Source organism: Hirsutella rhossiliensis (genome assembly GCF_020360975.1).
Source record: "Hirsutella rhossiliensis strain HR02 chromosome Unknown scaffold00007, whole genome shotgun sequence".
NCBI classification, from domain to species: domain Eukaryota; kingdom Fungi; phylum Ascomycota; class Sordariomycetes; order Hypocreales; family Ophiocordycipitaceae; genus Hirsutella; species Hirsutella rhossiliensis.
Genome location: NW_025408673.1, coordinates 35345 through 49144, shown reverse-complemented (window position 1 = coordinate 49144; position 13800 = coordinate 35345). Strand labels below are relative to the sequence as shown.

The 13800-nt window shown below is 53.1% G+C and overlaps 4 protein-coding genes across 4 annotated transcripts; 1 reads left to right on the top strand and 3 right to left on the bottom strand.

The window, feature by feature from the left end:
- Positions 1-1863: 1863 nt before the first annotated feature.
- On the bottom strand, positions 1864-2541 carry HRG_06776 (methyltransferase small domain-containing protein; the record flags this gene model as incomplete). Its single annotated transcript, XM_044865247.1, has 1 exon — positions 1864-2541. One exon carries the CDS (start codon positions 2539-2541, stop codon positions 1864-1866), a length of 678 nt encoding a protein of 225 aa, XP_044719209.1.
- A 3809-nt stretch (positions 2542-6350) lies between these two features.
- Positions 6351-7047, bottom strand: HRG_06775 (uncharacterized protein; the record flags this gene model as incomplete). The annotated part of the gene is made up of 2 exons (XM_044865246.1): positions 6351-6509; positions 6559-7047. 2 exons carry the CDS (start codon positions 7045-7047, stop codon positions 6351-6353), a joined length of 648 nt encoding a protein of 215 aa, XP_044719208.1.
- A 3543-nt stretch (positions 7048-10590) lies between these two features.
- HRG_06774 (DEAD/DEAH box helicase domain-containing protein) lies at positions 10591-12285 on the top strand (the record flags this gene model as incomplete). The annotated part of the gene is made up of 1 exon (XM_044865245.1): positions 10591-12285. The coding sequence occupies one exon, from the start codon at positions 10591-10593 to the stop codon at positions 12283-12285; it is 1695 nt and encodes a 564-aa protein (XP_044719207.1).
- A 472-nt stretch (positions 12286-12757) lies between these two features.
- HRG_06773 (uncharacterized protein) lies at positions 12758-13503 on the bottom strand (the record flags this gene model as incomplete). Its single annotated transcript, XM_044865244.1, has 3 exons — positions 12758-12826; positions 12897-13164; positions 13223-13503. 3 exons carry the CDS (start codon positions 13501-13503, stop codon positions 12758-12760), a joined length of 618 nt encoding a protein of 205 aa, XP_044719206.1.
- Between the last annotated feature and the right edge of the window lie 297 nt (positions 13504-13800).

The following is a 13800-nucleotide window of genomic DNA, read 5'->3' as shown; positions in this document are numbered from 1 at the left end:
GAGACAGCGCGAGCTTCAACCCTGCTTTTCGGGAATTCAAGCGCTCGGAACGGAGCTATATCCTCCACCCAGAGTGCGCTGACGAACTGGCTAGACGATTTTGCATTGAATACAAAATGAGTTCGAGGAGCAAGGAACCCAATCCGGTGAAGTCGGCTTAAGCAGGTGGACTCGCGATCGCGTTTTCAACGCTTTCACGACAGCGCTCTTCGGCGAAATTCTGGTAGAAACATGTCCAGAATCGGACGAATTGGCCGCCGTCGAAAGTGGGCTCACTCTTCTTTACGCCGGGGTGCTGCGAATCATGATCACTGAGGCCTACCAAGCTCAGAAAAATGATCTAGATGGGTTGGGCCGCTGGTATTCTCAATTCGCTTCTCGTCCTGACAAGGAGCCACTAATCTTTGGTATAGCATGTTGGGATGCACTTCTAGGCAGCAGCATCGTGCGAGTACAACGCTTCTAGAGCCAGAAGCATGACCTTTCGCCTCGTGGAGTGGTGGCCATGGAGTTTGGTCTCCTCTTCGCACTTTTTACAAATGCGATACCAGCACTTTTATGGATGCTCATGCACATATTGGCTCCTTACGACGGCGGGGCTCTCTCTCCCAGCGTCATGAAGAACTTACTTTGGTGCAATCGGACGATGGGAAGATAAATGCTCCCAGATTGATGACTTTGTCACTGTTTCAAAGTATTTACCTCGAGGTATTATGCCTTTACACCGACATTATTCTTCTGAGGCAGCAAGACGAAGAAGTGACAGCGCCCATCAGCGAGACAGAACAAGTGGTTCCGGTCAAGGTTATCCTCATGTACCCAGCCTGGCCGATCCACCGTGATGGCGAAACCTTTCACCCGCCTGCTAACGAATTCTGTGAAGCAAGACATGTGCGCGAGGATCCAGAAACGGGGAAGCCTGCTTTTGCCTCAAGTGTCGCAGACCAATCATTTTCGTATGGGTGTGGCAAGGGGCTGTGTCCCGGGAGAGTATTTGCTAAGCAGGAAATTCTCATTGCAGTGGCGTGAACACTGTTGGTATTTGAGATCGATTTTCTAGGTTTTTGGACGAGAAGGGGAACCCTTCATTGACCTTTGCTCGGCCACTGGCAATATTCGTCGGTGGCGGTGTCGTGTCACCGGGTCGAGATGTGAAGGCATGTGTGACGCAGCCCGACGCGGCTTTTCAGCAGGTGATGCAGAAATATTTCCACGACACGACGATGATTGCCATTGTGCATTGAATCTCGAGCGTGGCCTGTTTTGATAAGTACCCACAGATACCCATCTGCTGCTAGGCACATTTTCTTTTCTCCCGACTTCATAAAAGGGACCTCTACACACCTGTGTGTATAACATGGCCTTGTGAGTGCATGTAGTCCAGGCCCTCGAGGGCTATAAACTATTTCTTATTATATAGTGGGATGTACAGACCCAAGTAACTGCAGCGCAAAGTACAAGGGGACTGCCCTCAGGTATTGCAAGCAATCTCCCAGCCCAATTCTGTATAGAGACCTAGAATATGCTCCCAAGCCAAAGGGCGGCTGAAGGGGCCTTGGAAAATGGGACAGTATGGTCAGGCTTGTGTTTTGTCGGACGAGGGCCACCGTTAAGTTGCCTGGAGAAAGCGTCGATGAAGCGTAAGAACTTACGTTAAGATGAAACGAATACCCCCACAGCGGACGAGAAAACGGGCAATGTATGTGTCCGTTTGGTTTCTTCTATTGTGCCTTGCCTGTTCGCTCTGCTAGGTTCCACGCACAGTCCCTGCGCAGCTGCTAGGAGCCGCGCTCTGCACTTGTAGCTTTCAACAACTTAAATCAACGACACTACACGGAAACGGACAAGGTGCTCTTCTGTGAACTAGCACTGTCGGACTTGAACGATGTAATACTCTTCTATCACGCCCTTTCCGATGGATCGCTGGCCTTGGCGAACAATCTCGTGAGCGTATCCATTGGCGGCGTAGATGGCCACCATGGCCTCCAAGTCAGCGTAGGAACTCGTTCCTAGCAGAATTGATCCGTCTTCGGTGAGATAATTTTTGGCCTGAGCTATGAATCGCTTTAGGAGCCGGTAGTCCTCGTCAAATGTCTTTTCAGACTTTAACTCCTGCGGAATACTCGCGTCAATCTGCCATGGGTGATTCCAGAAGATAAAGTCAAACGTTCCAGAGACGTTTCCAAAAATGTCGCTCACGAAGAATGAGCCGGCTTGGCTGTTGGCCTTAAAATTCATTCGAGTCGTCTCGACGGCGTAAGGGTTGATGTCGACACCTACGACGGTGGAGCCGGATGCGGCGAGGTGGAGGGACACGAGCCCCGAGCCAACGCCGACTTCAAGAAACGATTTTCCCTGGACGATTGAGGGGAGACTCTCACCGTACCAAAGAGTTTCGGGGAAGTACTTTGGGGAGTATACGGTGGGATGGATGTATACGGCGAAGCTCCCAATGCGCTCGAGGTATGCGGTCTCGTGCTTCTTAGACTCAACGATGAGCTCCGAGATGCGTTTCTCCCATTCATTCCGTGGAGATGCCATCTCGCATTGGGATAAGGTGTTTTCAAGTCTGCTTCCGAGTCGACGTCTGCGCGTGCATTGGTAGAGACGAAAGAGTGTAAGGATCAACACGAGAGGTGATTGCAAAGAGGGATCCAGGTTGCTTTTATTCCAAGCCGTAGGCCTTGGGCACTGTCTTACTCAGACTTACTCAGTTTCGAAGGATTGGCAATCAACAACAGGAAGAGGTGCATAACGCGTGTCGTAGATGCACTTGCCCTAGCCCGAAGAGGATATAGCCCTTGGACTTGACTAATGAAATTTCACTCGGACTGTAACGCATGGTAGGAGCTTTCAAGCCCAGAACAACATCGTTGGAAGCTGAAAACCCAAGTAGGAGTCGAAAACACCCCTGCAGGCGTCTCCGATTTGGCAATCCCACGAATCAGCTAAGCCGGCCCCAAGACAAGTCTCGACTTAGCATGTAGGGTGGAACTTGGAAATGACGCGAAAATCCAGATTGCTATGCCAGGTAGAAGGTCTTGCGATGAGTTTGAGCGTTTAAGGCATTTCATGGACACTACGTAAGGCTTTAAGCTTAACCTGTGAGGCTTCGACAAGCATTCGAAAATTGCCAACGATCTGCCTAGCAAAAGTACAACTGGATACAGAACGAATCTGGACGTAGAGCATGTCGGAATGCGGTATCTAGAGCCTGAATTGACTATAGAGTCTTAGATCAGCGCTACTGTACGGCAGGCTATAGGGGTCACTGTTGCAAAACCCAAAAAGTCACCGCGCGAGAGTCAAAATGGGTTAGCGGCATGAACGGCCCGCCCCACGGTACATTGGTCTATGTATCTCGGCCCAACTTCGTTGGAAAATTTGGCGTTACGGCAGGTGTAGTCACAGCTACGGGGCCGCTGCGGACCAGCAGCGCGTCTCTCGTCACAAACATATCAGTCGCCTATGGCGAAAATACCGCACGGTAATTCCAACGCTTTAATGTGTTCCCTTATTCTATCTATACATTCTCCTCGTCCTCATCCTCCGGCTTGTTAAGCTGCTATATATCCAGTTAGCAGCCAAAATGCAACTCACAACTTCAGTTCGCTCACAATCCAGAGCCGAGCAGCCTCAGCGATGGTTTCTAACGCCATAAGCTTCCGCTCTTCGGGGGCCAAAGCGGGAGCTGGTCCTGAAGCGGTAGAAGGAGCCGCACTACCACCGCAAGCACGTAGCTGTTGTGCTGCTCGCTGCGCAGCGATGCGCCAGGTGTCATCGGGTTCGGCATCTGCAAGCTTGAGATGCCGATTCACGTCCCAAAGGCACGCACGGCAGCAACAGCCCCAGCAGGGACCTAGAACATTCAACTCGATTAATTTCTCGCTTCTTTGGAGCAAACAAAGGTCTCATACTGGCCTGCACGTGTGAGCGTTCTTTGCGCAGTCCCAGCACGCAGCACCGGTATCTATCCCGGCAAATTAGTGAGGCAGACATATACTACAGGGGACAATCAACGTACTGTCCTGGGAGGCACATTCATGGCCGGGAGTCTTGGTGGCGCGTGTGACGCAAGGACGGCATGGGAAGTCTCGCACCGAGCCGACGGGAGGGCCTTTTTGTCTGCTTCTTCTTCTGCTCGGGCGAGCAAGTTAGCAGCCGCCTCTTCTTCATAGAAGAACTTATTGGATTGTACGGTAATCTTGGCCGTGGATTTGCGGGCGTTGAGTCGGACCAATCCTCTACCCTTGACTATTTTATTCCTGCTGGGCGAGTCCCCATCCATCGGGCCAGCGACTGCAGTTTCACTTACGATAGCGGGATCTGCTGTGGACATGACAACGCTGCTGACCATTGGCTTTCCACGGCAATGATGATACAGAAGGAAAGGTAGGAACTAGGGTTGGAAGGGATCTGGGTTCTGTAAATATTTGCGGGTGAGCAGCGTCGATCTGTTCCTGGTTTGGTAACCGTTCCACGAACAGCCCCCTGGCACTAAGCCGCTGCGGGCCAGCGGCACCACCGCTGCGGGAAAACGCGGTAAGTCAATTTATATCGCTGTCCCCCTTTTTCCTGGCATGAGGACCAAGAAAATCACCATCCCTTCGACGTTACCGGCAACAATGGCACGTCCGCCCAATCCAATCGATCAATACCGTAACTATATCACTCATCTATACCTCAACGGTGTCTCGCGAAGCAAGATTAAGTATAAGCTTCGGAAGCATTACCATGTCGCCGTCAATCTCAGTACACTCTCTCGCCGAATCGCAAACTGGGGTCTCCCGCGCCAGCAAGCCCGTACCAAAGAAACTCCAGAGCTGATAGAAACCATCCGTGACCTGATCTTTCGCGTTGGGCTTACCGAGAAGCAGACGCTGAGCGTGCTACAAAGACAAGGCTGGCCGATCACGAAACGAGGTCTAAAGCGCATCAGACTTCACCCGGACCGCCGCTGGGTACGCAGGCTCAATAGTGACGAGGAGCGCCTTGTGTTGCTGGAAAAGACAGAACAGGTTATCATCGAGATGACGCGACGGTCCAATGCCATTTCGGGATATGGCAAAAGCCTTCTCAGCCTTATCTTCGTCAGCAAAAGCAGCTCTGGGTCCCGAGACCCCTCTTTGCGATGTACAAAATCATGTTCCCAAATGAGGTCGAACTCCGAAAAGGATGTTTCGGAGGAAGAAGGGACAGTTTCTTGTCCCAGGACCAAACTACCAGTGGTGCATTGACGGTCACGACAAGCTCAAGGCGTATGGATTCGAGATATATGCAGCAATCGATGCATACTCGCGCAACATTATCTGGTTTTATATTGGCCACTCCGCTACAACCGCTTTGAGCGTATTGAAGCAGTACTTGGCCGCGTGTGGCGCCTACGGCTTTCGGCCATGGTATTTGCAAGCAGACAGGGAGCGAAACGCCATTGGTCGCAGCAGCACACTGGAACTTTGTCTTGGCAACAGACGGGCGAGTGGAATGGCATGGGCAAGTTTTCCAACAAGGAAATCGACTAAAGGATTCGTACAAGGCGGCTCCAAGTACGAAGAACGTTAAGATCGAGAGTTGGTGGGAGCGCATGCTGCATGTCTCGTCCCGGCAGTAGGTAGACTACTTTGGAGAACTCGCCAGGGACGGGGACTTCGACGGCGATATGCTGGAAGATCAGATTTCCATCTACGCCGTCTTCGAAGACTTACTACGCCGAGAACTCTTCGACTTCGTGGAGGCGTGGAATCTTCATCGGATACGCCTCCAAAAGAACCGTCCCCATGTGGTCCACGGCCAGCCCTGGATGAACTACCATTACCCCGACCCAGACAAGGCATGCAATTGGGGTATCCCGATTGACCGCTCCATTCTAGACGAAATGGAGCGGCCGTTGGCTGATATTGACATTAGCACGAGTTTGGAGCCGGAGACAAAGAACTGGTGCCGCCAAGTTCTCCTTGAAATGGGCTACGATCACGTAGTCCTTGGAACTCACCAGGAGCCGGACAAGTTGCGACCTTTCAAGCGTTTTTACCTTGGTCTTCGAGATAAGATAATTCAACATATCGAAAGTGGCCGACAGCCTACGCTGGCATACCGTAAAGCGCCAACTGGAGGCGTTGCTGAATATGTAAGACATACTATTTATTTGCGAGTTGACCAATCTAAGCGCGTATAGCAAGCATTACTTGAGCAAGCAAATCAAGCCCGAGAAGGTGAATTTGGAGATGGGGAACCAGCAGAGCAGCCACTTGTTGAGCTTGGGTTTGAGGACGTGCAGGAAGCGACATGGAGAAAATACCGGTAAGTGATGACGGGAGGATAGCGATGGTTCGAATGGGGAGCCTGAGTAGTCAATCCTTCCTTTTCCTATATCGAATAGCAAACGTTGTAGGGATCTTTGCACCCTTGAAGCGTGTAGAGTGAGCTGGAGGAAGCGCTTTAGCAGCGTTAGTGTCGGACAGTCGAGTTTGAGTTTCCCTGAAGGCTTGGGAAATTGACTCCGGGTTTACCTGTTGAAGTTAGCGCTCGGCTCGTTGATGAGTTGGTTCGGTTTCTTACGAACTCCGGAACAAAACTTGTCTCCTCCTCTCTATCTTCTTCGTCCACTTCGACTCCTTCGGCCACCACGCCTTTATACACCTTTCCACTAGGGTCACTGCCAAACACTAAATCGCATAGTGGATCTTCCAGCTCACCAAGGCCTACCGCATCCCCATGTCCAACAATTTCTTTGGCAGTATATCCAAGCTCGTCGCGTGTCGGGCTCTGGCAGGATGAAGTTGAAACGGGCTCTTCGTGCTTAATCTTGACGCGTATCTCTTCCTTGACTTGCTCCTCTTGCTTGACGCGCTTCTTGCGTCTAGAGGCTGGGCTTATGTCTTCTTGCTTGACCCTCCGTTTCTTGTCTTCCTTGACTGGCGTCGAGCATTGATCTGGCCTCAACGGTGTGACCGGCTCCTGCTTATCAACCACATCCGTGGATGTCAGAACGACTAGCACCTTCAACTGCCCTGCTTGGTTGTTCGAAAAGTGCCCCGATGCGAGCATGCTTGACGGTGTCGTGTACTTGTCGGTGTTTGGAACGGTAACGATTTTCTTGCCAGAGAAGGTCGAAGCGTAAGAAATGTTCCAGAGATCTTGTCACACACAGGATATCAGCCTCCAACAGGCTAACCCCTACCATCTACACTATGCCAAACAGCCACACCAACCATCAACATTATGCACACGTTATAGGCACCTACACTATATGATCAGATGCTTCTAGCATCTCCCAGCCACTCCTTTATGTCATCTATAAAGATGTTGCTCCTTTTCCCCTCTAGATAGCTAAATCAAGAGTTCTTCCACTTCCTGATCTTCATGCTTGCTGCTGCTCTACACCCTGTGCGATAGATCTTTATTGGCAGGATCGATCGTGGGCGGAAGCGGACGGAGGTGATCGAATAAAGTCTCGGTGAACGAGGCCAAGTCAGTAGATCTGCCGAGAAACTTGATCACCGTATCCTTCAGAGGCAGCACCGTCTCTGGAACCTCCACTGCAAGCCCGTTGAAGTACCTGGTCTCCAAACTCACAAGCAGCAGGCTTACATGGACCCACTGGTAGCCAGTTCGTTGCCTCGCAGGCTTCCTGGTGCTGCCTTTGGAGTTTTGAATGGCTCGACTGGCCGTTGATGCGACGGTCATGAACTGGGGATTGCTTGACGCCTCGAAGGGAGGTATGCGTGCCCGTGTATTCATCGCACCGGTACCAGCAACTTCATTGGGGAGTAGTTGGGCGGCGTGTCCAACGCCGATGGATGACACTGGTTTCAGTCTGTCACGCAGCAGCTGACTTGCTGGACTGACTGGCCGTGGCGGAGAGTCCTCGACCTCGACCACCTCATCATATGGGCCAGGAAGTGCCGGAGTTTTAGACCTGGCCCGACGCTGCGGCCGAAAGGGGTTGGCCAAGCCGCAACGGCCGCAATAGTTCGCGCCAACGTATATGGTAGTGAAGAGGTCATAGTGCTTCTGTCCGGCTTGGACGCAGTAGACATGCCCAGGGGGAATCTGTGGAGGGCCCATTTCGGTTGAGGAGAAGAGGTAGAACCAGGGAAAGGAGGACAAATAGGATCGGACTCGGAAACGGGATTTTAATATAAGCAGAATAGTTACAGAACAATATCCCTTGCCATGGCGAATGAAGATCGCCAGGCTTAGCAAAGACTTCAACGCTAGTCCGGTGCTGACCAGTAGCGGGATTACTGCGGTAATCCTCTGCTGCCTCATGGCGCCGCTCCTCGTCCCAGTTACTCCTATGAACGTTAGGATGAAAACTGAACACAGCTGTGGTGGCCAGGAGGAAGTGGAAACATTAAAGTCCAAAGTTTCAACTCGGCACCGTATAGCAGAAGACCTCAAACTCTCGTGTGTATTTGCATTCTTTGTCTGTAGGGCCCGGCTTTCACAAGTTCCCAGCGCCATCCAGGGAGGGACTTGGCGATATTCGCCGTCTTTGTCTTTGGTATTGTCGCTGTCTTCGGGCCGCGACAATACCAAAGTAAAGTTGTTTGGCGAAAACACCGCGCCGCTCGCTCGATTTCACTTGGAAAAATATCGATCAGCTTTTCAGGAACGAATTTTGGGTATAGCATCATGCGCATCCATACGTGTGTAAGTGGTTTGCGAGCCGGATACCATTTTACGACTGGTGCGGCAAACTGGCAATTAGACTGGCAGAAGGATGACCGTGCGGGCCCGCTGCTAGTCCGCAGTACATACTCTCATGCTGACCTGAAGTATACGGATGACCAGGGGGCTGGGCGCCTAAACCCAAAAGAAAATGACAGGGAGTTTTGCAACAGTGACCCCTATCGCCCACCGTACTACTGGTTGAAATTTCCGCTGCGGCTATCCTCCGGTAAACGATGATGTTTCCCGATGACCTTAGCAACTAGAGACGGCATTGCCGGCTCTCTCCGTGGGTTCAGGGATGAAACAAGATTATGTGTTTATTTGACGTTGTGTAAGTGGATCAAGCAGGACAATTGAAAAAAAAAAACACGGTAGCGGGTACTGTTCATTGAGTAGTAACAAAAACTGTTCGTTCAGTTACACGGCATTCCTGATCATGAAGCCGTATGAAACAGTCCCGGGGCTAGCGAGATATCCTAACTAAAAGTCACAGGCTGCAAGCCGGCCAAGATGCCTTGTGCCAAGATGCCTTGTGCCAAGATGCCTTGTGTAATTTTTTTTCTTCCATAGTGGGGGTTTCAATAGAGTATTACTATTTATACAAAGACACATCGCTATTCGTACAAAGGCCCCATTCTTAAGATACGTACTAACAGCAGCCTGCCCCGCCTATTTGTACCGCGCCCGCATGGCAGGTAGCGGTACCGCCCAAACGCCCGCGCCCCCGCCCGCCCACACACACATACACACACAAGAGGCAATAAAGGCCATATAACGCATGCCTCTCAATTCGCTCAAATAACGCATTTCCGGGCCTTGAGCTAGAAGTTGCAATAATCGGCCCGTTAATTGATCCGGCTCCTCCTTGCCCTTACGGCTGTGTGGGCGGCGGCGGCGGCGGCGCCTCAATTGCATCCCACTCAACGATCCCTCTAACGCCTGAAGAAGCCGGCTGTCCTGACGAAGCCGGCGGCGCGCCCCTCCTGCCGCGTCCTCCTCTTAATCCACTTCCCCTTATATTTCCTCGGGCTAACGATCCTTATTATAACGCTATAAGAGACCGCGGGCTGCGGCTAAGTTTATCGATTGCGGCGTTGGTGATAGCTTCAAATTTAGTATGTGTGTTTATATAGGCGGGCGCGGGCGCGGGCATTTGGGCGGTACGGGTACTTGCCAGGCGCGCGCGGCATAAATAGGCGGGGCGGACTGGCGTTAGTACGTATCTTAAAAATGGGGAAAGTGTGCAAACAGCAATATGCTAGTGTGTAAATAGCAATACTCTAATATATATATGCGTGTGTGTGGAATGTAGGTAGGGTCTTATGTGTGTAGTGTGGGCGGGCGGTGGCGCGGGCGTTTGGGCGGTACCGCTACCTGCCATGCGGGCGGTATAAATAGGCGGGGCGGGCTGGTGCTGGTACGTATCTTATAAATGGAGCCTTTGTACGAATAGCGATATGTTTTTGTACAAATAGTAATACTCGTTTCACTCAATCGAGGGGGGCTTGTTCTACTACAGCTGTAAACTAGCGGCGTAATGCAAAAGACAGGCGTGGATGAATGAGCACGGCACAGCTGCGCCGTCAGACATAAAGTTGAAGAGCAAGAGAAAAGTAAGCTGCGTGTTCTTTGCGTAGATGGACCCGCCCGACTTTGACTCGACGATGATTCCTGTTGTCTAATGCGCTTTTGTTGGTGGAGCCTGGCCTGCAGTCTCCAGCTCCAGTGGCCCCACAGCGCCAAAGGCCACCTGATTGGCCAGATGACATTCCCAAATTGGGAAAATTTCACCACGCGACCTCCTGCCCAAGTTTCGTCTCGCGTCACCCAAAAAGCCTCACTCGCCACCTCATCTCGGCCACCTCACGCCCGAGAGAAATCGACGTTGCAGCTCTTCCTCAGCCCTTCGCTCCCATGAGCGACAAGCCCCAAGGCCGACGGTCCGACCGTCGTCGTGGCGGCGGCCAGCGACGCCATCGAGGACCCAAGAATCCGAATGAGGCGTCGCCGCCGAGCCGCGGCTTCGACACGCCGCCGCACGAAGCCCGCGCGCGTCCGCCAGCCGACTCGCGCCCGCCTCGCACTGAGGCTGTCCCGCTCGATACTCCCCGGTTCGCCGAGCTTGCCGGCCAGAACCTCGTCCACCCCATGATTGTCAGCACCATCACCGACGATCTCAAGTTTGACCACATGATGCCCGTCCAGGCCGCCACTCTGTGGGAACTACTGCCGCCCAACCGGATCGACTGTCTTGTTCAGGCTAAGACGGGAACCGGCAAGACGCTCGCCTTCCTGCTCCCCGCCCTGCAGACCATCATCTCCCAGAACCGCGGACGCGACGCCGGCATCTCACTACTCGTCATCTCGCCCACGCGCGAGCTCGCCATGCAGATCGCCCAGGAGGCTACCAATCTGCTCCAAAGACTGCCTAGATATCGCGTCCGCATCGCAATCGGGGGCACCAATAAGGACAAGGAGGAGAAGCAGATTCTCGGTGGCTGCGATGTCCTCATCGCCACCCCCGGCCGGCTCATCGACCACATGTCCAACCCAAACATCCTCTATGCCTTCCGCCACTTGGAGACACTGGTCCTCGACGAGGCTGATCGCCTGCTCGACATGGGCTTCATGCCGGCCCTGAGAGATATCGTCCGCCATTTGCCCGACAGGAATCACGTCAACAGGCAAAGTATGCTCTTCTCCGCCACCATCGCACCCCACGTCAATCAAGTTGCCGGCCTCGTCTTGTCCCTGGGCTACAAGTTCATCTCGACCATTCCTGCCGGCGAGGTCAACACCCACGAACGCGTCCCACAGTTTCTCGTCACGGTCCCCACCTTCTCCTCCCTCGCCCCGGCCATGGTCGGCAGCATCCGTGAAGAGGCTGCCAGGCACCAGGATTTCAAAGCCATCGTCTTTGCCCCAACAGCTGCCCAGGCCGGGCTCTACGGCCACATTCTGTCGATGCTGCCCAGCCTGCCTCCCGTCTCCACCCTCCATAGTCGCATCTCCCAGACCAAGCGCACAAAGGTCACTAACGACTACCGCGAGGCCAAAGCTGCCATTCTTGTCGCCACCGACGTTGTCGCTCGGGGCATGGACTTTCCCGGCGTCACCACCGTCTTCCAGGTCGGAATCCCCTCGGATGAGCAAAGCTACATCCATCGCCTCGGCCGCACGGCTCGCGCTGACGCCGAAGGTCGCGGCATTTTCATCGTCTGCGAAGCCGAGGCGTGGTTCCCAAAGTGGACCTTGAAGAAAATCACCCTTGTTCCACACAACGCCGATCTCTCTTCCGCCGCCGATGTGTACAGCGTCGTCGAGGCCATGGATGAGGACGACCAGGCAAACATTTACAAGGCTTGGCTTGGCTACTACAAGAACCACCTCAAGGCCCTCAAATGGGACAAAGAGGAGCTGGTCAGCCAAGGCAACGTGTTTGCGCGCGACGGGCTTGGGACTCCCGACATTCCGCCTATTGCCAAGAGCACGGTGGGCAAAATGGGCCTCAGGGGCACCAAGGGCTTGAACACTGTGCCCGACCGGCCCAAGCCGGGACGGACTCAGGGCGGTGGCGGGCGTGTCAGGCACGGGGGCGGGCAAGAGTAATAGGCAGTGTCGTATTGTCTATTCGGCGTGGGGCTGGGCCTGGCTGGCGCCGCGGCTCTCTATCTTGTTATGACGCTCGATTTTCATAATTGACAGGCGGCGGGGCCAATGTTAGACATGTTATTACTCATAGATTTCTAGGTGGCTGAAGGAAGGGCCTGAAAACAATGATTATGACGCACGGCGGGGACTAGAGGCGCAACTTTTTGATGATCAAATGCGCATGGCGCTTTGTTAGTAGGAGTGGTGAACAAGAGCAAAATGACGGCAAAGTAAACGACGACATGGCAGTGCATAAAAGAACGTGATATGTAAATGTGCAATCACCGAGGTAAACATAGAGACTGGAACAGACCTCGTCCCAAACTAAAAGCTCAAAACCGAAATTTCGATTTAGGACGTACTGGGGCCGCCCTGAAGCTTTCAGCCCTGGCGGGAACGTAGCAAGAGGGGCAATGCAAGATGATGCCACTTATACCTTGGGGCAGCGTCTCCACTCAACGGCGAACTTGACGGTCAGCTTGCCGCTGATGTGGTCAACCTAAGAAGCCCTTAGCATTGTCCCATTGTGTCAAATTGTGGGAAATGGGGCAAGGGACATCGGAGCTTACAGCAATGAGGGCAGGCAGATCCGTCGGGCTAATGTTGCAAGCCGTGTTCATGTTTAAAATTGCCGTGCTGCCGCCGCATGGCGACCAAGAATAGAGACCAGGGCGCGATTGTAAATCAAAACGACCGCTGTATTTTCCAGCCAATTTGATGGCGTAGTCGACGTGCTCTGCGCCGTTACCAGTAAAGGAGAAGGTGTTTATACACTGGCCCCTGACGCCGGCGGGAATCTCCGCGAAGCCGATCATGTCGGTTTCTACAATGGAGAATCTAAACTCGAGTTAGGATAAATGTGTAATTGAGCTAGAAAGCCGGACATGCGACATACTGGAACCCAGAGCTGAACTCCATATTCAGGGTCAACTTGCAGTTTTTGCGCCAGTCGGAAGGAAAGGTGTGTGGGCCAGTCTCGACTTCGTACGCCGAAAAGGTGGCTTCAAAGAGAGAGCCAGTGGCGTCGACCTGAACGTCGGCGGTGCCAGCCGGGCATCCGGTTCCCAGGAGGCTGACTCCCCTGATCTTGACCTTCTCTGGGGCAGCTAGGTCGCTGGCTCGAGGGGCGGCTGCGACGAAGCCAAAGAAGAGGGCTAAGAGGATTGGGAACTGCATGTTTGCGTCGGGTGGGAGCGTTTTGGCCAGGAGGTCGGTGCGGCTTGACAGGTTGGCTGTATCGTGAACTCTTGAAAGATTACTGAGGAGCTGGATGACGCTGTACCCGAATTCGAGCAAGGCCGGGGAGAAACCATTGAGCTTTTATAAACGACACCTCCGCGGACAGCAAGTCGTAAACACCTCAAGTCGAGGTCGATGTTCTCTGCAGCTGATGTCCCAACATGCAAGAAGGGCCGAGACTCACTGCGCACCTTGACACAATTTATGCATGGTAGCCTGGTCCGGTTATCACGG